This window comes from Podarcis raffonei, chromosome 16 (assembly GCF_027172205.1).
Source record: "Podarcis raffonei isolate rPodRaf1 chromosome 16, rPodRaf1.pri, whole genome shotgun sequence".
In the NCBI taxonomy this organism is placed as follows: Eukaryota; Metazoa; Chordata; class Lepidosauria; order Squamata; family Lacertidae; genus Podarcis; species Podarcis raffonei.
In genome coordinates this window covers 13957498-13983336 of record NC_070617.1, presented here as the reverse complement: position 1 = coordinate 13983336, position 25839 = coordinate 13957498, and the positions used below count along the sequence as shown (strand labels likewise).

Below are 25839 nucleotides of genomic sequence, written 5' to 3'. Positions count from 1 at the left end.
ATCATACATTTAAAGAATTCTGGAAACGTTATGTTTATTACGGGAATTGCAACTATAGTTCCCAGGATTTGGGGTTGCTGGTGAGCTGTGGTGTAAGTATATGCCATATAAGGAGCCACAATCACTTTACCTTGTAAGGTGTTTTCAAAGCTGAGTCCTTGCAGTACAAACTAAGTGTGTTTAAAATCCATTTCCACTACCCTGGCGCTCTTCCTGAGGAACTGTAGGAACTACAGCTCTGTGAAAAGATAGGGGTGTCCAAAACTCTGGAGTTGCAAGATTTTCCTGGGAGACAGAAAGCGTGGGAATTAAAGCAGTGTTGACATGGTCTTATCTATGTAGTTGAGGGAAACCACCAGAACCAGGTGTGGCAGCAGGATCCTTTGACTTGATGGAGCACATTCTCAAAAGTCACTTTGGTGAGGAGCGAGCCCACAAAAACTTGCTTTAAAAAAATATATTGCAGAGATAGACCAAGATCGGAAGCAAAGTTCCACTTGAATGGTAATACTGTAAAAGAAAAGGCTGAATGCAAGGAAAGCACAGATCTGCACGTTGGTGGGGCTGAGTTAGCAACAGCATCCAATCTGAAAATGAGAGGCCTGCAGAAAAAGGACTCCTTAGCCCCCCCACCCCAAAAAAATCCAATACAGAGTTCGAAGTGCAGCCTGTTTGTTTTTTTTACTTCCATGTCACCAGCAGTCACAAGCTCCCATCTCATTCTTCATCAGTCACAGGAGCATGGATCTACAAGGGAACAAAAAGGATCCTTTAGAGGAGGGATGGGGAACCAGCAGCCTCCCAGCAGAAGTTATTGGGCTACAACTCCCATCTCCATCCCTGACCACTGGTTGAGGTTGATGGGAGTCAAGAGTCTCACAGCAGCTGAAGGGCTATCGTTTCCCCACCTGCTACAGCCACATTCCTGTCCACAAGATGCACGTAAGAGTCGGTCTGACCAGACACCGTCCCTAACAACGTAGAAGAGACGGTGTTTCTAGTCGGAGAGGAGGAACTGCAGAATTAAGCCACTCTCAGAGAGGAGTCAAGGCAAGAAAGCTGCTAGGCTGAGCAAGGCGGCATCAGTGTCAAACTCTACCAATGCAGCCCTGCACTTATTCAGCTTCACCCTATTTGATTTTGGTGCTGTGCGTGTTTCCTGCCTTTGCCGCCCCCTGCCACAGATTATGGGTGGGGAGGGAACAGCACCAAAACCCTCGCCTCCCAAAATGCACAATAAGCCCAATGTTTACTGGAGCGTCTGTTTCTCCAGAAGCATGTTTTTAAAGTATTTGCCCTATGGAATCAGAGCTGGAGGGGACCCTGGAGATCAAGGCTAGGGAACCTGTGGCCCTTTAGGTGCTGTTGGACTACCACTCCCATCATCCTTGACCATTGGCCAGGCTGCCAGGGGCTGATAGTGAGTCCAACAGGACTGGAGGGCTAAGTGCTCCCCAACCCTGCTCTTAATTGCCACAGGAAATCCAGAAATCTAGAACGGGTTCCCAAACTAGTCCGCAAACTTTCAGGTGCTCTCCAGTGTGTCTGCATTAAATATACTGATTTTTGATTGCATTTTAAAATTTATTTTACGGTATTACAATCTGAATTCTATGGGGCACAATAAAATACAACATAAGAAAGAAAAGCAATACAAACACAAGAGCCATACAGCATCTGCAGATACTACATGGAGACTGTTAGATTCCCAGCTCTCACATCTTCACCCTAACCATACCCAGCTCCTTTCCGTGACTTACAGGAATAATACCAAAATTTACAGAAAGGGCCTGAAGGTATGCTTCCAAGTGGACCCCCCCGCCCTGAGCTTCCCTGCCCCTTTATAGATAAGATACGCACCCCTTCAGCAATCTTTGGCCATTGTAAGGACATGAGGATCTCATCACTGCTGTTGGGGGCCCGCTCCAGGTTCCAGACAGTGAGTGACTCAAAGGTAGACTTCACCCGCACCTGCCGCTCCTGTAGGAAAGAAGGGACAGTCAATGGGGATCCGGGGATCAACCCTCCCCTCTCCAGGCTCCACCCACCCAACAACTCACCTGCAAAGCTGCATCATCTTCCTCCAGGACCAGCCCCATGTAGCCCTCAGGTACGAGGACTTGCTTCCCTTTTAGGCTCCGCCCACGGAAGGATACGGATGCCTCTGCTGGGCAATGCAGGATGACCGAGGACAAAAACAAACATAGATTCTCAGTCTGGGCTTTCCAGGCAGAGAGGGGGCTCCCCACCTGCTCTCCAGTCCCTTTAAACTGGAAATCCCTGCTAGAACCACCTGCAAGCAAAATTCGTGTTCTTGCTCCTAATAATAACAATAATAATAATAATTTATTTATACCCCACCCATTTGGCTGGGTTTCCCCAGCCACTCTGTTCTAACATAGTCAATATTGTTGTTTTGTCACAATATATTGTGAAACTAGGGAAGGAAAGAGAGAGGGAAATGAGCAAATTTCTGACAGGCTTCTAGAGTGACGGTCAGTTTATTCTTTTAGCATATTATTTTATCGTTAATATAATGGGTGTGGGGGAGAGGGCCCGGTGTCAGCAGCTGTGATCGAGGAATGTTTTGGGTCACAAAACTCTTATGCCACTGACTGGAAAAATAAGATATCTTAAAAATCAAAAGTTCATCGAACATTGGGGGAAGTTTGTAGATTATCTGAAAAATCTATGTGATCCACAAACAACGCTAGTGGGGTTTCAAGAAGCACTGTAAAGGCTAAGATGTATTGTTTGGGAAAATATATATTGGTAAAGGTGAAAGTTAAAAGGCAATGCAAAAAAGGAAATGCGTTATAGTTAGGAGTATATATGGATGATTACCAGAAAAATCGAAGGAAGTCTCAAAAGTATAATTTGTGAAAATTTGGCTAAAAATGTATGATTTTCGTTGTAAATTAATAAAAAGTATATTGAAAAAAAAACAAAACTCTTATGCCACAAAGGCTACTCCAAATGGCAGCACCGGCCGCCAGTAAGGGAAGGCTTGCTTCCATGATAGGTTGAGGGACTTGGAGCTGATCAGCCCCAGAAGACCTCAGAGGATGTTGAAGACTGGCAGTTATGGCAGCCAGCAAAGGCTTGGGGTTGAATTGAGATCCTCGTTCAACTCGGGGAACAAGACCAAGGAAAGTCTAGCCTTGAAGGCAGGAAATGCCACCTGAGCAATTCTGTTACTTATAGGAGGCATTTCTATGGTGTCGTTTTTCTTGTGATAATTTTAATTTTGGTAAAACAAAACAAAACCCAAGCCTTCTAAATAAATAAATACGTTATTACTGGATTCCATACACACTCTTCCAGGGTGTGTAGTACAACAACATTAAATACCTAAGCAGCGCAGAAGGGCCAGAGCTCAGTGGTCGGAGCTTGTGCTTTGCATGCAGAAGGTTGTAGGTTCAATCCCTGGCATCTCTAGGGTAGGAACATCCTGCCTGAGGTGGTGGAGAATAACTGCCAGCCAGTGTAGACAACATTGACCTAGATGGGCTAAGGGGTCTTTTCTGGTAGAAAGCACCTTTGTTTGTTCTAGATCAGGGGTCTGCAACCCGCGGCTCCAGAGCCACATGTGGCTCTTTTACACCTTTGCTGCGGCTCCGGGGCGTATATTGGTGAGGGGAGGAGGTGCATTGTGCGCCCCAACACTCCCCACTGTGACGGGCGCTGTACTGGCTGTGACGTCGCATGGGGGCGGTGCGTGTGTTAGTCACGCACCGTCCCGACGTCACCTTCCCGCCCGCCCGCTACATTGTAAGGGGCATGTATGCTGGTCACTGCATTGAAAGGGGGCATGTACGCTGGTCACTGTTTTGAAGGGGAGTGAAGAACACACACACACAAAAAGGTAACTTGTTAATTTAACGTTTATTTCTATGAGGAGGAGTAATTCTGAGGGGTCAAACCAATAAATAATAAAAAAGTGACAAAAAAGTTATTTTTATAATGACGAGTTTTGCGGCTCCCAGTTTTTTTTTCTTCGGAAACGGGTCCAAGTGGCTCTTTTTGTCTTAAAGGTTGCAGACCCCTGGACTAGATGAACAAGGGATTCAGGGCTCCTGCACCTTTCATAGCTGTCCAGAAGAGGGAATTTAGGCAGATATTGTTCAATCAAAGGTGCAGGAACCCAGTCCTCTTCTCCCCCCCCCCCAGTTGTCCCCCCTCTCCCATGCCCTCCCTGGTGGTCCATTACTGCACTCCGAAGTCTGAGCCTGCCAAGGTAACACCCCTTGCATCGTCTCCCCTGCCCCATTTACTTCAAGCAGCACCAACCCCTCGCAGCGCAATCCACTCCAGGGTGGAGACTACAGAGTTTCTTTAAAGCACACTCTTTTCCCCTCGGAGAATTATGGGCACTGTAGTTTGTTAAAGGGATGCTGGGAATTATAACTTTGTGAGGGCTAAAGCTACACTGCCCAGAATTCTTTTTTTTTATTTTTTGGGGTGGTGGGGTGGGAAAACGTGCTTTAAGCAGATATGGTGTGTCCACAGACCAGGCCTACTTCGAGATACAAGACTGCACTGAGTTCAAGGGGGCCCCGAGTTCGGATTCTGCGCCATTTCTCTCCTCCCTTGCAGAGCAAATCCTACCCCCTTCCCCAAGTCCACACGGACAGATAAAAGTCCCTCTCGATCCAATGGGGCCTTAGTGCCCCATAACCGGCTGCCCAAGGGGTTTGCATCTCACTCTCCTCCTGCTTCGCTCACCGTCCGGTTCTCCGGGCCGTCGAATGGCCGGCGCGAAGTACCGCCGCACCGCAGCGGCGCCGTCGTGCCGGACCGCGCAGGGGAGCAAGTGCAGCCGCTCCCGGGGCGCCCCGGGCAAAGAAGGCAGCGCCAGCCGCGCCGGGCCCCGCTCCTCGCCAGCCATGAGCAGCACAGCCGTTCGCCCTTCCTTCCTTCCTTCCCGCGGAGCAGCCTCCCTCCTGCGCCCCGCCCAGGCGCATCCACTCCCGGGTCGCGCCCAGCCCAGCGCCGCCTCCTGCGCCCTCCAGCGCGCGTTGGACTCTCCTCCGCAAGCCCCGTCCGCCTTCAGCGGGTCTTGGCGGGCACGTCCGACTCGAAAAGGGAGTTCGTTCCCCAGGAAAGGGTTTCCAGTTTCGGCCTTTCATTTTACACCCCCCCCTACCAATCTTCAATTCGGTTCTCCCACATTTCTGCAGCCTTTTTTTTTTTTTTTGCATTTTTTCTCTTTTTTAAAAGAAAAACATCCTCGTGCAAATCATAGAATCGTAGAGTTGAAAGGGACCAACTAGTTCAATGCAGCAATCTTTCAGCATCTTAAAAGGTAGCTTCTTCTAAGAAACGCATTTAAGTATATAGTTTGAACGGACGCCCACGTGCTTGCAAACACTTTCTAATAATATAGTTCATTTTCGTATGTTGTTTTCACGGGTATATTAGTTCTTAGCAAAAGCCATTTCCCCACTTGGCTCTGCCCCAGGCTGAGAGGGTGGGAGAGACATCATCGTGCGCCACAGGGGTTGGGGTTGGGTGTGGGACACTGAGTTCCTTCTCTCTTTCCTTCTCTGGGGGTGGAAGCCCCCCCCAATCCAGACAGCTATCTCAGCCCCTGCTGCTGCATATGGAACCCTAGACCAGCCCCATAAGAATGGGGGGGGGGGTTGTTTGCAGGGGGAAAGGAGAGGTGTGAGTGTGTGTGTGTGTGTGTGTCTTGGACTGGAGGGTATTTTTTCAGAGGGGAGTGAATCTTTACTTTTCAAGGGTGGGGACTGTGTGCCAAGAAATCTCCCCCCCCCACCTCCTGTGCTTAGTTTGCAAGAGGTGTTGGGGCTCAAATTTCAGAAGCCCTCTGTCTGGCCTGGCTGTGATGATGACCCAGCTGCAAAGGAAGAGCACCCTCTGTTCATGCTCAAGGATGCTGTCTTCCCCAAGCAATTTGCAAAGAAAATGCCCATGTCTTCCTGGTATTGCATCCAGGTTCAAGAGCTGAGCTCTGGGAACTCAGGGAAGGCTATCGGACCTCACTCACCCAACCTGGCAAGATGCTACCATATTTAATAGCGGCACAAAGCAGCAGAAAAGAAATATAACAGGTTTTACTTTCCCCAAAGTGTGGAGCTGAATTGACTGGAGAGGGAGGGCAGCTTCTCCTCTTGAATTTCTGCCTGTTGTGACTCTTATTTCAGCCTGGCAGGCTCTTATTTCAGGAATATCCTAACCCAGATGCAAAGTAAATAGAGCCAAAAGGGTTCACTCCATGTTAGGGTTAAGCCCCAAAATGCATGGATGCCTCTTTCTGCCTCCTTCCCACCCTGGTTCTCATCACTGAATTTCTCCACCTCTTGCCGTTTGAGTCTTGGATTGATTCTCTGCCAGAGATGTTCCCAGACCCAGATTGCATCCCTCCCAACATGACCACCAGCCCAGAGAAGCTCCAGCCCTTTCAAGCACCAGCAAGGCAGCCCCCACCCCATGTGAAAAGGGGGGGGGTACCTGATGCATCATAATTCACAGCATCATAGACTCTACCCAGCCAAAAGCTGGGGCTGCAGTGTTGCTGGGGTCAGGGCGACAGACTGGGAAGGGAGGGTTATCAGCAGAACAGGAGACTGGACTCAGCTACAATTGGCAAAGAAAGAGCGCTTTATACGCCTTGTTTATGCATTCTAACACTGTGACAAGAGATGGCGCTGTGGAGTTCTGTTTTTTGCTAACCTGATTTCCCATGCAAAGTTTGCAACGCGTTTATCTGAAACGCTTCTTGGATGTGTCTAGATCCAGCCTGAGTTCTTCCCCACCCCACCAAAACAACACCAACAACACAACCCAGTCAAAGAGCAAAACAGTGCAGCTTTAAAATGATTGACATGATGTTTCTCCAGTGGAAAGGTCCTTTGGAAAGTACTTAGCCACAGATTGCACTGCAGAATTGACCTTTGGAACCTCTTGCTTCAGGATGTTGGGGTCGCCGCTGGCGGAATTAGGAGAGGAGCTGTACCTTTGTGATCAAGCATGCTCCTCCTCCTGCAGAGTCCATCTCTAGCTCAGTATTGTCTACAAGGGCTGGAAGTTGCTCTCCAGGACTCCTCAGGGGCCCTTTGCACCTCGAGTGTTTATGGCCAGCTGGGATTTGTCCCAGAACTCTGGTCATGCCTCTTGAGTCAGTCACAATCTCTTAACCTGACCCACCTCACAGGGATGTTGTGGGGGTGAAATGGAGAGCGAGGAAGAAGCATGTGCAGCTCCTTGAGTTCCTTGGAAGGAGGGTGGGATAAAAATGAAATAAACAAATCAGTAAATCATGGCAGCTTGACACAGTGAAGTTGCAATCACAGGGATTGCAGCTGTGTCTCACTTAAACCACACACACACACACACACACACACACACACACACACACACATGGAGGCTGCATATGCACCATACATTGAAAGGACATTTAAAGCATATACACAACCAAGAATCTTGGGAATGATAGTTTGGTAAGGGTGCTGGGAACTGTAGCAATGTGAGTGGTAATTCTGCGTATGCAGCATACATTTAAAGCACACACAAACTTGGTTTTGTGTGTGTGTGTGCATGCATGTGTGTGCTTTAAATGTTTTTTAAATGTATGCTGTGCACACATGCACACACACAGGCACACAAACACACACAAGGAAGGGTGGGAAACCTGGGCAAAATGTGCATTATTTTGTCAGCTCTAAAGGGGTGGAGATCCGCAGGCTTTTGCAATCAGGGCTGGACCTCAAATGGATGCAAAGTGGAATTGGATGGGGACTGTATGATCTCATCCCATACACTTAGCAGATACAAGCAAGGAACAAACAGGAAAACACACAAGGCCTAAAGATGTGAAATGTGAATGAAGAACCACAGTTCTGTTCTCGCTGGCTCTCTGTGCAGAGAAAGAGGGGTGCATGTGGGGGGAGGCAGAGTGTCACGCAACCTGGGGTCCCAACAAGAGTGGGAAGGTACACTGCTAAGCCCAGATCCAGGGAGCCAAAGATTTCGTGACTCTTCTGGAAGGGCCCTGCGGGTATTCTCTAAGGGCTGCTCCACAGTAGAAGAATTTATTGAAGCTCAGAGCTGAGTTGCAGCTAATTTAACAGGCAGATGATTGGAAAGAGCCTGAGTAACATCTGGGAAGCAGAGTTGGCATTGTCAAAAAATGTGCTGTCTGTGCACTCCGTTCAGGTTCTGCTGCTTCGAAGGAGAGGGAGCAATGTCACCAACTCCGGAAACTGGTTTCAAAGCTGGGAATCATATGGTGCAACCGTCAAGGGCGGCTCGATCTCTGAGCAAGCACAGAGTGCAAATTCATAACAAAGAAGAGAGTGACCTCAAACATGTGCAGAGCTTTTATTCTGCCCCATGGCGCAAACACAACCATGTTTCAGGAATTGAAGAGTAAAGGGATGCTGGTCTGAGCCCCAAGCCCACCTCGTTAGCCGCTGAGCCAAATATCCATAATTATCCATAATTAACCACCAAATATCCATGCTGAAACTTTAGGTAGAAAACTGAGCTGGAAACAGACAGTGGCATTAAGTAGGGCTTGGCTTGTGAACCTGTCAGGCTAACAACATTAGGCTCTTACACAAGAGCAGAGGGTTTCCTGAGCATGGGCAGAGTAGCTTTCCATCACTGGCCCTTACACCTGTGGAATCGGAGGGAACAGTTTTCAGGATAGGGGAAATAGCATCTGGGTGTAATGATCTTTTCTTTCTTTCCTCACTTCCTTCAAACCCCTTTACAATCAAGGACCTTTCCTCCTATATCAAGGATAGGGAGCCAGTGACCCTTAAGATGTCGTCTTCATCCACTTTGACCAGCAGCACCAATGGTCAGGGATTATGGTCAGAGTAATTAATTCAGTAACACCTGGGGGCCACAGATTCCCCTTTCCTGTTCGTTAATCACCGCGGCACTGTTTACCATGGGCACATTCATATGGGTGGAGCAGAGCTCAAGAGTGGCAATTCAACATCTCTGTACTGAATTGTCATGGGTCAAAGTGGCAGGTGGGGGCTCTTGCATAGAATCATAACATTGCAGAGTTGGAAGAGACCCCAAGGCTCAACCCCCTGCAATGTGTTGACTATGAGTCTTCGGCCTGGTACCTTCCTGGGACGAAGGATTCCAGCAACATCTGGAAGGCCACAGGTACACTGGCTGTCAGCAGGGCTCCTAGGTTCCACCAAACACGCTTACCTGGAGATGCCAGGGTTTGAGGCCAGGACTATTAGCATATAAATGGTTGGGCTTTAGCTACGGCCCACCCACAGTTCTTGGACAGGAATCCCAGGATGGCTTCATAGCTTAGATAAATTCACAACAGCTAATTTTCTCAGTGGCCACTAGCCGTTACTGCCCTCCAGGTGTTTTGGGGCTACAACTCCCATCATGCTGTTTGTGGCTGATGGGACCTGGAGTCCAACGATGGGCCACAGTTTCTCCATCCCTTCGTGATGACAGGAGCAAGCCCAGCAGTAAATCAGACCGTGCAAGTTGGAGTTAACTCTTTATTAGCAAAACAGGGGAGTCAGGCCTAATGAGCGCAGCAACCTGTTTCCACTAAGTCTTGCCCCCCAGGAAGCAGTTGCTGCAACTGAAGGTCGCTGCCTAAGTCCCCTCCTCTCTAGGGTTTTCCCCAAAGCAATCTGAGACTGTGCCTGCATGAAGCCAACTTCTCCTCCTCCCTCTTCATGCCTCTCCTGGTTCTGAGAGACCAGGGACAAGGGGAGCTTGTCATAGCAGGAGGGGAAGACACCCTCCTGATGTATCTCTGCCTCTTGGCCTCCCTCCTCTCCTGCTTCAGCTTCTGCCTCTGATTCTAGTCTTCTCTCTGCCACAGACTCTCCCTGCTCACTAAAACCTGGTGCCTCTTCAGCTTCCGACCCCCCCCCCCGTCTTCTCCCTCTGACCACTCATCGCCACCCCCTGGGCTCTGAGCCTCCTTCCCTTGGAGGTTCCTTAGCTGATTCCTGCTGCCATTCCTCTGCATCCAACCAGTCCATGACAATACGCAACATCCAGGACTGTTGCTTTGCTGTCCTGCTAGTTGGCTTTCCAAGGGCACCCGACTGGGGATGGTCTATATTGGCCTTTGGCCTCTCCTTAGGTTCTTACAAGGGGAGACTGCTGGGAGGGCCTCTGCTTTTGCGGGTCAGGCTTGCGAGTGCAGCAGATCCCGGTCAAGGAGGTGCTGCCTGCGTGGGCCCATGCAGCCAGGGGCCCTGCATTCTGCACCGTGGGTGTGTGGGAAAGCCATTCGGAGCTTGTGATTAGGGCCAGGTGGATGTGGGTGAAGGGCAGGGCTTGTGCTTTCCCCCCACCGCCCCGCCCCCTGGGAGGTGAGTCAGGCCGGGAAGAATCTGATGAGTTCATCCCTTCTGTCCCCGCAGCAGGAGCCCCGCCCTGGGCCAGCTCTTTGTTCCAGAGGCCATGAGCCAAGATGACCCAGAGGAACAGCTGGGCCCGCTCTCTTTCCCCGGAGCTCGGGTCCAGCCTGCCTGGAGAACTTTCGGCGTGGCCAAGGTTACGAGCTGTCATTGACCTGAGTCTCTGTGTGCGCTGAGGACTCCCATGCACCTTCCCACCTCTGGCTTGGGAGGATTGCCCTGGCTGGCTCTAACCACTAGGGGCCCACTGCCTTTCCGGAACTGCACACAAGCTCACTTCCTGTGGAGCACTTGGAGAGGGCAGGCAGACAGACAGAAGCAGCAATGGGAAATGGAGTTAGGAGGCTCTGGGGGGAGGCAGTGGGGCTTTGGCGACGAGGAATTAGACCACCAGTTCCTCTAGCTCCATATCATCCTGGCAAAGGGGCATAGCTCAGTGACAAGGCGTCTGCTTTGCAAGCAGAAGGTCTTGGGTTCAATCCTCAGCATCTCCAATAAGGATGGGAGAGACCTGTGCCTGAAACCCTGGAGATTCTCTGCCAGTCTGTGTTGGCAATACTAAGCTAACCAATGATCTGATTAAGTCATGGGTAGGCAAACTAAGGCCCAGGGGCCGCATCCGGCCCAATCACCTGGATGGTCCAGGAATCAGCGTGTTTTTACATGAGTAGTGTTTTTACATTTTATTTAAAATGCATCTCTGGGTTATTTGTGGGGTATAGGATTTTTTTCTTCCCCCCCCCCTTCAAAATATAGTCCAGTCCCCCACAAGGTTTGAGGGCAGTGGACCGGCCTCCTGCTGAAAAAGTTTGCTGACCCCTGGATTAAGTAAACGGCATCATTTCTCCGTTCCCAGGTCTGCACTAACTGGCAGAAGCTCCCTATAGATTTGGGATGGGGACATTCCCAGGCATGCCAAGGTTTGAACTCAGGTCCACTTGTGTTGTAAGGCAGGTGCTCAGACATTGGGCTATGTATGGCTCTTGTTTGAAACAGAAGGACCTGAAGACAGCAAAATGATGCTCGTTCTAGGAGAGTCTAGAAGGACAGAGTTGGAAGGGACCACAAACATCATCTAGTACAACCGCCTGCAATGCAGGAATCCTTGACCCTGAGATTAGAAGTCTCCTGCTCTGCTGACTGAGCAGCAACGGCTGGGATGGGAATGGGGCAGGCAGACGGATTCATCCTCTTTTCTCACTGCGACCCCAGAAAGTCAGACCTCCAGACCAGCCTGTGCCCACTCCTGGCCGCTGTGCCACCTGAGGCCGAAGGGAGATCCAGGGGGACACAGGTCCCTCTCCCTGTTCCTTGGCAAAGGCTGCCTCTTTCTCTCCCATGGCTGGTGCTGGAAGCCCAGCTGAGCTGCCTCCCAGTTCCCAGCCTCTTCCATCCCTGTCTCACTTCCTGTTCTCCCAGGGATAAGATGTGCTGAAGGCTAAGGGAGGGCAGGCCAGGCCGGATCCTGCCTCCCTTGGGACCTCGTCCCCACGGCAGCTGTGGGGCACGGGGGCAGGGTGGTCAAAGGATGCCGCGGAAGTGAGGGCGGGGGGCACAGCTGGGCCTCTGGGGCTGGAGCAGGGCCAGGGAGAGAAGGAAGATGTCCTCTCAGTTCTTGGTCTCCCACCCCCATGCTCAGCAGGGACCAAAGGAGACTTTTCTTTAAAGGGGGGGGGGTGTCAAATGGAAAAACGATCCCTTGTCCTTTGTACTCACATGCTCTGCCTGCTTCCCTCCTCAGAGACCCAGCGTCTGAGCAGAGTGTTCATTCTGCAGCGCACCTCTGGGTCACAGGCAGCGCCATGAGAGGGGGCTGCTTCGGTGCAAATCTCTGTCAGTGCAAAGCATTGGGAGAGAGCCTGGCCACAACCTCCTGTGTTGCATAGGAGCTGCTGTGCTCTTCCTAGACCAGATGTGGCTTCGCTGGGACCCAAAGACAGGCTGTGTACAATCCCTACATTTGAGGCACATGGCGACCTTCCCTTTAACCCCCCCCACCAATTTTCCTGGGAACTGTAGTTTATCCCCATTCCCAGCACCCTTAAACTATGGTTCCCAGGATTCTTTGGGGACAGACATGTGCATTAAATGTACAGCATGCCTGCACCCAGTGGTGTGCAGCAGAGGAAGGTGCGCTCTGCAGAAGTGTGGGGAGAGGGGGAGAAGTGTGGGTGGACAGGTGCCCCCTCCCAATATTTTGTTCAAGTTGGTTGCTTAAGGTCACAACGTCTTCCACACTGTGGCGAGATGTATTGCATTTCTACTTAAACTTACACAATTATTTCTAAATCTGCAGCTATAAACCAACGCGTGCAAATCATGCGCAAATTAACCCCTGTGCATTTTAGGCAAGTTTGCATCTTCTTTCGTCTTTTTTGGGGTCAGGAGTTCCTGGCAACGGCTCAGCAACTGAAATCCAGTACGTGTAGGCCCAAACTGGGCAGTCATTATCTCCCATAAAACCTGGGATTTGACCACACAATCTGTTCTGGGCCTCCTGGCCTCGGATTTCTGTGTGCATTAGATCCCTGTGCAATTGCGACACCCACACAGAGAGATGATTGAGGGGCCCAGAGGCAGGGCAGGCCCTTGCAGTGGGTGGGTGGGTGACCGGCCGTGTTTGGGTCACCTGCAACATGCAGCTGCTCTCTTAGTCCGAACGAACCGGCTTTGCAATGCTAGAGCTCTCTGGGATACAGGACTGGGATGTGAGCATTTTCCTTTCCTTTCTTTGCATGGGCCCAGGGAAGTTTCCTGTGACCATGCTGGAGAGGACAGGGAAGAAAAGCTGGAGGTGTTCCCGAATGATCTTGGCCAGGGATTCTTCCACTGTCTGTCCCTGGCCTGTCTGGCAGAGTCACCATCTCCAAGGCCTCTTGGCTAATTCTCCCATACGCTCTTTCGATTTTCAGTTACCAGCCAAGAAAGGAAAGACCTGAGCAGGGAGCGAAAAAGTTCTGGTTGCCTCCCCTCAAAACAGATACTGTAGAGCTGGGAAAGCTTCAGAAAAGGGGATCCAAAATTAACCGGGGGGATTGGAGGGATTCACCTGTGAAGGAAGGCTGCAGCACTGGGGACTTTCTAGTTTCGAGAGAAGGGTGAGTGAGAGGAGACATGATAGACGTTTATAAAATTGTGCATGGCGGGGAGAAAGCAGATAGAGAAAATATTTAGTCCCTCTCTAGTAACTCTAGAAACTGGGACGTGGGTGGTGCTGAGGTCTAAACCGCAGAGCCTAGGGCAGGGGTCAGGAACCTTTTTAAGCTGTGGGCTGGTCCACTGTCCCTCAGACCTTGTGGGGGGCCGGACTTTATTTTGAAAAAATAATAATGAACGAATTCCTATGCCCCGCAAATAACCCAGAGATGCATTTTAAATAAAAGCACACATTTTACTCATGTAAAAACACCAGGCAGGTTCCACAAATAACTCAGAGATGCATTTTAAGTAGAAGGACACATTCTACTCATGTGAAAACATACTGATTCCCGGACTGTCCCTGGGCCGGATTTAGAAGGCGATTGGGCCGCATCCGGCCCTGGACCTTAGGTTGCCTACCCCTGAGCCTAGGAAAAAACAACGATGTACATTTCCAAAATATAAGATAAAAAACAAAAAAAATAAAACCTACATGCAGCAACAGTGTTTTGTGTTGTGTAGGTTCCTATGATGTAAGTAATGAGCCCCACCTGCTAGCCTGCTCCCTAAGATATCACTGGTTTGCTCATCTCTATACATAGGGTGCCTACATTCTTCATGGACTGGTTGCATGGCAACATGGGCAAATGGTTTTGATACCTATTAGGTCCATAAATTACCATATAGCATATATTCAACACAAAAAACAGTGACAATTTGTTGTTGACAAAGGACAGCTGGACATATAAAAGGCCCATTACCTTCAGTAGCTTAGAGCCTCATCAAACCTAAATCCGGCCCTGCTGCTGATATTTCCCTCTTGGGTGTAAATAGTACCATTTTGGTGATAGAAGGGACTAAGTGTATATGAAGACTGGGGAACCTTTGGGATTTGACTGCAGATCCCATCAGCTTGGACTACCAACCATGCTAGCTGGGGGGAGATGTAACTCAGCAATATCTGGAGGGCCCCGATGTAAGATGGCGCCCATTCAGTTTTATTTTTTATTACAAGTAAGGTGAAGGTAAAGGGACCCCTGACAGTTAGGTCCAGTCGTGGCCGACTCTGGGGTTGCGGCACCCATCTTGCTTTACTGGCCGAGGGAGCAGGCGTACAGCTTCTGGGTCATGTGGCCAGCATGACTAAACCACTTCTGGCGAACCAGAGCAGCGCACGGAAACGCCATTTACCTTCCCGCCAGAGGGGTACCTATTTATCTACTTGCACTTTGATGTGCTTTCAAACTGCTAGGTTGGCAGGAGCAGGGACCGAGCAACGGGAGCTCATCCTGTTGTGGGGATTCGAACCGTCGATTTTTTGATCGGCAAGCCCTAGGCTCTGTGGTTTAACCCACAGCGCCACCCACATCCCAAGTAAGGAGTGGGTATTATTTCTTGGCATTCCATTCTGTACACATTTGTTACTCATTCCAGAGTACATTCCTTCCTCTGTGACAGGAGAGGTGATCACAGCCACCCTTCTATTCCCCCAGAATGAATAACTAAACTGAGTCAGGAACCTTTTTCAGCCTGAGCTCCACATTCCCTTTTGGGCAAACTTCCTAGCTGGTGGGCGGAACCAGAGGTTTTAAAAGTGGGCAGAGTGAGAGATGGGCATTTTACATTTTGTACTGCAGTTTCCACACAGGGTCACAAAACTTCCCCACCTCTGAACTAAATGTTGAATAGTGGGTAGACATGGCAGACGACACAGCGATTTCTCCAAGCAGCTCTTTATTTTGTAAGCTGGAACAGAAACTGAACAGCAAACAGCTCAGCCGGCCTGCTTTTATAGGCAGCCGGCTGTCAACATTGTAGCAACAACAACCCAGGGTTTCCCGCCTAAAATAACTGACGTGGACCTGAGTGAAAACTATCTACAGTATCCCCCTGCTGGCCCAGGGTGAGAACTACAATTACAACCAATACAGCTTCTACGTGGGAGGTGAAGCAGTGACCTTCGTGACCCCAGAGAAACAGTCGCTTGAAAGAGAGACTTTGTGTGCATCTTGGGATTCTGCCACAGGGCTGGCGAGGGTGTGGGTGAACGGAAAACGTCTGCCGCCCAGGAGCCTGAAGAAAGGATACTCCATCAGCACAGATTCATCGATTGTGCTCGGTCAAGATCAAGACACCCAGGGGGGCGGCTTTCAGGCAGACTCACCGATTAGGCTCGGTCAAGATCAAGACACCCAGGGGGGCGGCTTTCACATAGACTCATCGATTAGGCTCGGTCAAGATCAAGACACCCAGGGGGGCGGCTTTCAGGCAGACTCACCGATTAGGCTCGGTCAAGATCAAGACACCCAGGGGGGCGGCCATGTTTGATTGGGAAACAGTCACTTATGAAGCAAAGGGTGGTGTTATTATTGAGCGCGCATGGTCACCTTAAATACATGAGCATGTTCTGGAAAGTGGGTGTGCCATTATTCTTTAAAATGTCTTGGTTGTTCATGTTTGTACGCAACACATTGATGTGCAGTGAGTTTGTACGTATCTTCAATCCAGTAGTTGAAGAGAGCCTGCATTTTATTCTTCCTGTTAGTCAATAACCTGTCTTTTTGCCATAGTAAGGGCACGGAGATTCCACTCATATTGTCCCTTTGTGAGGTTCCATGTATAATCCAAAAGCATATTTCCCTCTGCAAATTTGAGATCATTCTGTACAGTCATGCTGATCGTCCCTACTACCTTCTGCCAAAAACTTATCAATATTGTAGAAAACATATGTTTTAGAGAAGCGTTATCCTTGTTACATACTACATGGCTTAGGTCATCCTAAACATAGACTTGCCATGGACAAATTCAATGATATTTGGAATTCATTTTTATAAATACTGTATTAGGTTAAGGTCTGGTTAACCACAACTTTGTTTGTTTGTTTTCTACATGGGTCCTATCTTTTCTTCTTCTTTTGTGTCTTATCTAACACTATGCACTTGCAATTATGTACTTTTTAATCTTTCAGTAAAGAATATAAAAAGGGAAATGTCTTGGTTGTTCAGTAGATATGGCCTCTGGGCTGATTCCTGCCGTTTCCTCCAAATAAAATATTGCATTATACAAGCCTCTACAAAAATGTGTTCTGTCCACGGCGAAGCAGCACAGAGTTATCAAGAGAGCACTTCTTCCTCATGGTTATATGCTGACAAATCCCGTGAGAGGGACAGGGGAACAAGAAAGTACTTGCTTACGACCTTTGGTTCACCTAGCTCAGTGTTACTTACACTGACTGGCAGCCGCTGTCCAGGGTTTTGGAAAGTGTACCAGGGAATGAACCAGACAGCTCTGCATACAAAGCAGGCACTCTACCACTGAACTATGGCCTGTCTCCAAATATTAGTGTATGAAAGTTGCCATCATTTGTCTATCCAGCTCCGTTTCACTTACTGGTTGTTGTTTTTTTAAAAAATCAATACTTTGCAACATGCAAAGCAGCATAGAATTATAGTTGGAAGGTTTTCCCCTTGGGTCATCTAGTTCATGGGTAGGCAAAGTAAGGCCCGGGGGCTGGATCCGGCCCAATCACCTTCTAAATCTGGCCCATGGATGGTCCGGGAATCAGTGTGTTTTTACATGAGTAAAATGTGTCCTTTATTTAAAATGCATCTCTGTTTTATTTGTGGGGCACAGGAATTCATTCATTGTTTTTTCCCCAAAATATAGTCCGGCCCCCCACAAGGTCTGAGGGACAGTGGACTGGCCCCCTGCTGAAAAAGTTTGCTGACCCCTGATCTAGTTCAACCCCCTGCAATACAAGAATCTCAACTAAAGCAGCCACCCCAGACCCTCCAAGTATCCTTATTTAGAGAAGCCGTTTCGGTTTCTGATTTGAACCCGGAATGTCCTGCTTTTCCTTAGGATGTCCCTATCTTCATCGGAGAAATGTTGAAGGCTACGGCATCCACAGACCCACCCACACCCCAGACCTTTTGAACAGTAAGGTCTAGGATAGAGAGCTCACCCTGTCCCAGCCCACAGCCCTCCAGGTTCAGCCCTCTCTCCAACATTGGGACCCATCAGCTCTCAGACAGTTCAGGCAGGTGGCATGAGCCATGAGTTTCAGAGATGTTCTGCCGTTTCCAAATACTGTATGACTGTGGCAGCACGGCACTGATTTATTGATCAGATGGAGAGCTGCTGCCCCCTGCTGATGGGTTTATAGGACTTCAACGTGACAACCTGGGTTGGTTCTCCTAACAGCATGGTTTTGCAGGGATGGGAGGAAAATGACTTGCTTGCCTGGATAGAGGAGACACAGAGGTTTGAGAGTGTCTGCAGAAACAAGACATTTCCTAAGAGATTTTTTTGGACTTCTCCAAACTTTGAGGCTCTGTAATCCTGCCAATACTTCCCTCTTGGGGTTGGTGACAGGAGAAGGAGTTTTGTCATTGGTGTATACAAGGAATGAGGAATTTCTGGTACTCCAATGATGGGGATGCATTTTCACCTGGCAACACTAGGGCTCTCCCAGTTTGTTTCGGGCCCCACACATCAAGCAGGCCACACGCTGGATTTGATCTTTGGTGCTGGTATAGATGTGATCATGTCTCCTTTGATGAAAGTGCCATGGTCTGATCACTACGCTCTGAAAGCCAGGATTGACTTTCCACCCCCACCCTGCTTAGGTGGCGAGCCGATTTGGGCTCGCCCGCAGAGGCTGATGGACCCTGATAGATTCCGTCAGGCCTTGCGGGACCTTGCTCCCCCTGGCGACTCATTGACTGAGCTTGTTGAGGGCTGGAATACCCAGCTCCTGGCAGCCATCGATGAGATCGCACCTAAGCGCCCTCTGCGACCCCACAGAAACCGGGCTCCCTGGTTTACCGAGGAGCTTCGGAAAATGAAGCGGGATCTCAGACGGCTAGAGCGAGTATGGCGGGGTGCTCGTGACGGAGCCTCAAGAACATCTTATAGGGTTTTTATGAAAACCTATGAGATGGCAGTGAAGGCCGCTAAGAAGTCTTACTTCTCGGCCTCCATTGCATCCGCTAGCTCTCGCCCGGCGCAATTATTTAGTATAATTAGGTCTTTAACGTCCCTTGAAGGACAGCCAAATTTAAATAACAATCTGACACACAGCTGTGAGGCATTTGCGAGCTTTTTTGCGGAGAAGGTCCTGTTGCTCCGCCATGACCTTCCTGCCAATTTGGACACAATAAATGAACTGGAGGCCCCTCGACTGTCCTCGGGTCCAGTATTGGACCACTTTGACTGGATATCTCCAGCCGATGTGGACAGACTCCTCCAAGCTGGAAAGCCCACCACCTGTCCTCTTGACCCGTGCCCGTCATGGCTGATTAGAGCGTGTCCAGATGAGGTGCGGGCCCCCCTGGGGGATATCATCAATTTGTCCCTTGGCACCGGGATATTCCCAGGGGAACTGAAGGAGGCAGTGGTGCGTCCGCTCTTAAAGAAAACATCATTAGATCCTTTAGATCTGTCCAATTACCGCCCGGTTTCGAATCTCCCATTCCTGGGTAAGGTGATTGAGAGAGCGGTTGCTGAACAGCTTGGTAGGTTTCTGGATGAAACATCGGCTCTCGATCCATTCCAGTCCGGCTTCCGCGCTGGTCATGGGACCGAGACGGCTCTGGTCGCCCTAACAGATGATCTCCGCAGGCAGCTGGATCGAGGCGGGTCAGGGCTGCTGATTCTTCTAGACCTGTCAGCAGCCTTCGACATGGTCGATCACGAACTCCTAGACCACCGCCTTGCCGACGTGGGGATCCAGGGCACAGTCCTCCAATGGCTGCGCTCGTTTCTCTCTGGTCGGGGACAGAGGGTGGCGCTTGGGGGGGAATTGTCATCGCGCCACTCCTTGGTGTGTGGAGTGCCTCAGGGTGCGATTCTCTCCCCGATGCTTTTTAACATATTTATGCGCCCCCTCGCCCAGCTTGTTCGGAGTTTTGGGCTGGGTTGCCATCAGTATGCCGATGACACCCAACTCTATCTGTTGATGGATGGCCATCCTGACTCGGCCCCAGACACACTGACCAGATGCCTGGAGGCTGTGGCTGGATGGTTACGTGGGAGCCGGTTGAAGTTAAATCCTTCGAAGACAGAGGTCCTCTGGCTGGGACGGGACGATATGGGATTGAGGGGGCAACTCCCATCTCTTGCGGGGGTGCAGTTAGTGCCAGCACCGTCCGTTAAGAGTTTGGGTGTAATCTTCGATACCTCCCTCTCTATGGAGGCGCAGATTACAGCTATAACAAAGGCGGCATTTTTTCATCTCCGCCAAGCTAAGCAGTTGGCCCCTTATCTCTCTCGCCCTGACCTAGCCACTGTGATCCATGCGACGGTCACCTCCAGACTGGATTATTGTAACTCGCTCTACGTGGGGCTGCCCTTGAGACTGACCCAGAAACTCCAGCGGGTGCAGAATGCCGCGGCGAGACTCCTTATGGGGTCTTCACTGCGAGACCACATTCATCCGGTGCTATATCAGCTGCACTGGCTCCCGGTGGAGTACAGGATCAGGTTTAAGGTGCTGGTTTTAACCTTTAAAGCCCTATACGGCCTAGGACCCTCGTACCTACGGGACCGCCTCTCCTGGTATGCCCCACAAAGAAACCTACGGTCTGCAAATAAAAACATCCTGAAGGTCCCAGGCCTCAGAGAGGTTAGGCTGGCCTCAACTAGAGCCAGGGCCTTCTCGGCTGCGGCTCCAATCTGGTGGAACGCTCTGTCAGAAGAGACTAGGGCCCTGCGGGACTTGACATCTTTCCGCAGGGCCTGCAAGACAGAGTTGTTCCACCAGGCCTTTGGTCAGGGCGCAGCCTGACTCCCTCCTCTGGCAACCTGCACAGAGTTTTGCTTAATGGTTGCCATTAACTTGATTTTAATTAATTTTTATAATGAAATATTTTTAGAATGTTGGTTTATTTGATTGTTTGATTATTTGATTGTTGTTAGCCGCCCTGAGCCCGGCTTCGGCTGGGGAGGGCGGGATATAAATAAAATTTATTATTATTATTATTATTATTCCCCTGGTGATGGGAGAGTTTATCTGGGTGGCAGCAATTTGATGCCACTGTTTTTATTTTCCCAGAATGTTGTGGAACATCAGAAAATAAACAAATAACTAAACTGGGAGTCTGAGGGCCACATTGCCTTTTAGGAAAATGCCCTGGGACCGCTTGGAGATTGAGGCCTGAGGTAAAAATGGTTGGAGCGAGAGATAAGCATTTTACATTTTGTATACTGCAAGGCAGTTTCTACACATACTCACAGAGGTTCCCCACAAATGTGGTATAAACAAGGAAATAAAGAAAATGTAGTAAGTTTTTAATAACCGAAACAGATGGAACAGAGATGTGGAGGGAGAGGAGGGGATCATTCCAGTAAGAGGGAAAGAAAGGAAAGAAGGAGGGAAGAAGGAGAGAGAGAGAGAGAGAGAGAGAGAGAGAGAGAGAGAGAAAGAAATCCTTCCACACTTGCAGCCAGACCTGGAATAGTGCAAAGCCAAGTAATCTGACTGAAAGGCCAGCAAAAATCCAGATTGGAAGGTGAAGTTTCCTACAAACTCTTGCAGTGGATCCAGACTTGAAAGCTGACCAAGCAGCAGTAGGAAGAAAACACAAGCAAATGCTATGAAAAGCTTGCTGGGCCAAAAAGCTCCTGGAGCTGGACAGGAGTTCACCGCCCCAGGCTGTTTGGGGTGGGGCAGCAGCTACTGCGGCTTCAGAGCATAGAAGACCCCCCAGCGCTGGTCCCCATCCGCACAGCGCTGCAGCTTCTCCCTCCATCCAGAGGCCAAGGACTCAAACTCGCTCTCTGAGAATTCCTAGGCAGAGAAGAAAGAGGAGAGTCACTCAAAATCCCTGGTGGGGTGAAATTTATTGTTTTGTTCTCTGTCTAGGGAGGGGACAGATCTGTCAATTGAGGTTTCTTCCAGTTTCTCGTTTTTCCAAGCATAAGTTCAGTTGTTTCCATCTGCACATCAGTTTGGGGACTTATTTTTAAAGTCCTTGTGAAAATCCATCAGCATTTCAGTACAAATTTCTCCCAACATACACATTTTCTTAAGTATTTTTGCCTAATGCATGCATTTTTGCAAAGTGTCTTTCCCCATATATTTATATTTCCCCTCAAAATGCATTTTTATGCTTACTTTCACCAAGGTGTGCATTTTTATGCACACTTTACCTTCATTTTTGCATTTTTGTACATGTTGCTTGGTTAGAAACTGCTTTACAAAATCCAGAAAAGTGCAAATTTCCAAGAATAGCTCTGTTTCAGTTCACATACTGTTCCAGTTAGTGTTCCAGTTAGGTAGGTTCGTCTTTAAATTCAAACTGAATCATGTTGTCCCCCCCACCCCTATCACCGTATGGTTTGTTTTTATTTACACTGCTCAGAAATGCTATGATTATGCACAATATAAATGCTGTAAATAAACAGAGAACAAGAAGGAATTGTAAATGTCCTCATGGTGCAGTGGAAATATTTATACTGCCCGCTCTCCGCTCCCTTGGAAGTTTTGCCTAATGCTTGTCTGAAATCTGCTTGCCTGGAGCTCCCACCTGCTGCTTGATTTTTTTTTGGGGGGGGAAGGATTATTACAATTAATTACACCTATTTGTTGCTCATAAAAGGTCTCGAAGCAACTTACAACTGTAAAAAAAAAGAGACAAGTTCTAAAGCTTAAAACATCATATTCTAAAAGTGCTTCTCCTGCATTTTGATAAAAAGGACAAATCCTGCCTCACCTCAGCCAAAGATGACCACCACAGCATTATTTACTTTGAGTGGCCATAATGCCACATGATAAAAAGGACAGATTGTACCCCAGCCTAGGTCACTGGTTCTACTTCGGCCCTTTTCAACTGCTTGCCCAGTCCTCCAAAATGCCCTTGCTCTCTCCCAATATTTGTTTTCGTGGTGCTGTCATTGGTCAGGGCCAGCCCACCCATGAGACAGACTGAAGCAGCTGCCTCGGGTGGCGGAATCCCAAGGCGATTCTCTGCTCCTGCCACCAGAGAAGTGAGAAGCGGCAGAGGCAGCTTCCGGCGACATCTTACCACTGCTTCTGCTCGCTTTTTCCCTGTCACCGGAGAAGTGACTCTGGCTTCCAGGTTTCGGCAAGATCTCCCCGGAAGCTGGAAGCCAAAGCTGTGTGACCCTGGTAAGCGAGGCTTTGGCAGAGGGGTGACGAAACAGGACAGGCTGCTGCTGCCTGTGGTCCAAGTCTGTCAGTTTTCAACAGGTGTGTGTGTGTGTGTGTGTGTGTGTGTGTGTGTGTGTGTGTGTGTGTGCAGCCACACAGGGAGAGAGACAAGCTCAGCTCTAGGCTGCTTCATCTCCAATCTGCCAACCCACCTGGACAAATTGCTGCCGACTTCTTTCCAGCTCTTGCAGCTCTTGAGTCAAGGCTGACAGCATCCGCTCTGTATAGTCCAACGCCTGGACCTGCCTGAATCCAGCCTCCTGCAGCACCTGGAAGGTGTTGGCAATGAGGATGAGAGGTGAGGGACCTTTCTGAATTCAGCTCTGCCAGAATCAATGGCTCCCACCCCTACCCCACCTGGCCTTTCGGGAGCCTGATTATACGATCACATTCCCTACAGCAGTGGTTTTCAACCAGTGTGCTGTGGCACCCTAGGGCATAGCTGTCAACTTTCCCCTTTTTTAAAGGGAAATTCCCTTATTCTGAATAGGATTCCTCACAAGAAAAGGGAAAAGTTGACAGCTATGCCTTAGGGTGCCTTGAATGGTGCTCAGGGGTGCCTTGGGCAACACTGGCCTCTGTCCCTCCTTCTTTCCCTCCCTCCCTCTGATGCCCTCTCACGTCTCTGCCTCCCTAAGGCTTGCACACCTGTTTGTTGCAGCAGCCCTGGCTACAAGCTCCCCAGGCGAATGGTGCCTCTGGGGCTGGCCAAGGGGTGCTGGTTGCCAGGAGCTGAGGTGGCCTCGGAGTAAGCAAGCAAGCAGGTGAGGGAGCCCAGCCAGCCAGCCCCCCAGCCCGTGCTGTTGGGAATGGACAGACAAGTCCCAGGCCCTGGTGGGGCAGTGTGAGGAGACACCTCTCTTTGGGGTGGGCGTGGGGAGCAGCTCAGAGACCAGGAGTGGCAGCAGCGGCTGGCCAAAGGACTCCCAAGGAGAGGGGAGAGGAAATGAGGCTGAGGGAACCCTAAACACAAGGGAGGGTGTTCGAAAAAGGGTGAGAGGCTGTGGGCTCTGCAGGCAAGGGGTGACATAACTGGGTTCCTGAGCCCCACAGGGGTGCCACAGAAAGAATGCAGTGGGTCAAGGGAGCCTTGGACTCAAAAAGGTTGAAAACCCCTGCCCTAGATTGAAAGCAGCACGTTAAGGATGATCATGAACGATTCTGGATTGAGAAAAGCTATGTTTTGGGGCTACAAATAGGGTACGCAGTCTTAATCTAAATGAAACACCTGCTATGGCCTTCTTACTTGCCTGCCTTCTTTCACACACACACACACACACCCATACCTGGCCATATTCCCAGGGCGTGAGAAGGCTGTAGCCCCTCCGTCTGACGTACTCCGTGAAAGCTTTCGACCAGGGGCGAGGCCCACAGCAATAATCAGAGATGAGAAGCTGCCCGCCTGGCTTCAGCCACGACTAGAGAGGAGACAGAGAGATGGCTGGGTAAGATTTGAGGGCGGTGGGCGCTGGTGGGACAGGATCCAGAATGTTGTTGTTGTTTAGTCATTTAGTCGTGTCTGACTCTTTGTGACCCCATGGACCAGAGCATGCCAGGCACTTCTGTCTTCCACTGCCTGCCGCAGTTTGATCAAAAGGATCCAGAATACCATCATTATAATTACAGTGGACGCTCGGGTTGCAAACGTGATCCATGCGGGATGCACGTTCGCAACCCGCAGCATTCGCAACCTGTGCGGGTTGCGATTTGGCACTTCTGCGCATGTGCAGCTGCTGAAACTCGGAAGTAACCCGTTCTGGTACTTCTGGGTTTCGGGGGTCCGCAACCCGCAAAGACGCAACCTGAAGCGGCTGTAACCCGAGGTATGACTGCATACTATTATTAATTTGTTGTTGTTGTTGTTCACTCTTTATCCATAGATCTCAGGGAGGTTCACAGCATGGTGTTATAGATTTGCAGGGAAGGGGGGACTCTTTAAACCCTAGAAGTTGCTAAATGGTAGGATTTTGATTCCTTGGAGTACTGAAAGGAAGATTGGAGGCCAGTGGAAAAATATAGACTAAGTTTTCTTTCCAAGCTAAGGTCTCACCTGGGAGAGAGGCATTAGCATGATAAAAGGTGTTGATGATGCATTTGAGGTGTGCCTGGAAAGCACAAGTCAGAGTGGTTTCCCCCTTGTCCTGTTCCTTGCCTGGGGAAAACCTGCTCTTTAGTGCTAAATTGGAACAAACGTGGATCCAGGGAAAATATGGATTGCTGTTTGCTCCAACTGAACACTTTCCTGGGGGAAGCAGCTGGACAAGCGGAAGTGTGAATAAGCCCTTTGTTATGTTTACACCAAAGATTGCTTCCTGTTTGTGTGTGTTTCCTCACAGAACTCAGCAGGAAGGAAGATAGGGGCAAAACCAAAATGTGATTGGCTCTATCGCCACCTAATGTCAGCCTCCCTGCCTTCTGCCCTACCTGGGGTTGCCATATTTCAAAAAGCAAAATTCCTAACACCTGCAAAGTTGGTGGGATTTTTTTTTTTAAGGAAGAACCAAAATTGTTGAGCTTTGGGAGCTGTTTCTGCTGCTTTTTCCATCGCGTTGCCATACATCCGGGTTTCCCCCCTCACACCTGAAAACCAGGACAGGTCAGGGTTTCTCCTGACACATGGCAAGCCTGGCCCTACCAAACCCATTGGACACGAACCGCTTGTTAAGGGCATTGATAAAATAAAGTACTGCTGTTTCCCATGTACTCTGAGCGCTGCTTCATTTTAGGGCACTGGGGGAAAACACAGTTTTTGGATTCCGCCAGAGGGCTGCCCCCAATGATGCGAGGCTGAATTGGTTGTATTTTTCTGCACGTTAAGAGGCAGGAGACTCACCAAGAACTTTGCAAAGAGAGCACTCTTGCCTGGCACATGCAGGACAGTGTCCCGGCTGTAGATGACATCAAAGGTGTTCTTTGGGAACGTCCTTCGCGTGGCATTGCCAATTTCAAACTGCACCTAGAAGCAGAGCCGGCACAAGAACGTTTCAGAGTGAAATCCAAACAGCAGCCTCTCCTACTAAGTAGCATTGCAGCTGATCCACCTAGGACAGGCATGTCTAAATTCAATCCTAAAAAAAGCTCAGCAACTCTGGTCAGCTCTCACGCATGTTCACTTCATCGAATCTGGCCCTCTTTGAAAAAAGT

The 25839-nt window shown here is 49.6% G+C and overlaps 2 protein-coding genes across 3 annotated transcripts in view; both read right to left on the bottom strand.

The window, feature by feature from the left end:
• Positions 1 to 17: 17 nt before the first annotated feature.
• On the bottom strand, positions 18 to 5144 carry RNASEH2C (ribonuclease H2 subunit C). The gene is given in 5 exon segments (XM_053368352.1): positions 18 to 747; positions 1861 to 1980; positions 2061 to 2167; positions 4726 to 4924; positions 4926 to 5144. Coding segments are annotated over 5 exon segments (660 nt in total). The 5' UTR covers positions 5130 to 5144; the 3' UTR covers positions 18 to 717.
• A 15648-nt stretch (positions 5145 to 20792) lies between these two features.
• Positions 20793 to 25839, bottom strand: part of RIN1 (Ras and Rab interactor 1) — a 32937-nt gene continuing 27890 nt past the window's right edge. For both annotated transcript variants that reach the window (XM_053368656.1, XM_053368654.1), the window contains 4 exons: positions 25529 to 25651; positions 23982 to 24113; positions 22848 to 22964; positions 20793 to 21312 (listed from right to left, as the gene is read on the bottom strand). In XM_053368656.1, coding sequence (XP_053224631.1) covers positions 21199 to 21312; positions 22848 to 22964; positions 23982 to 24113; positions 25529 to 25651 — 486 coding nt within the window. In that variant the 3' untranslated portion in view covers positions 20793 to 21198. The remainder of the gene's footprint in view (positions 21313 to 22847; positions 22965 to 23981; positions 24114 to 25528; positions 25652 to 25839) is intronic.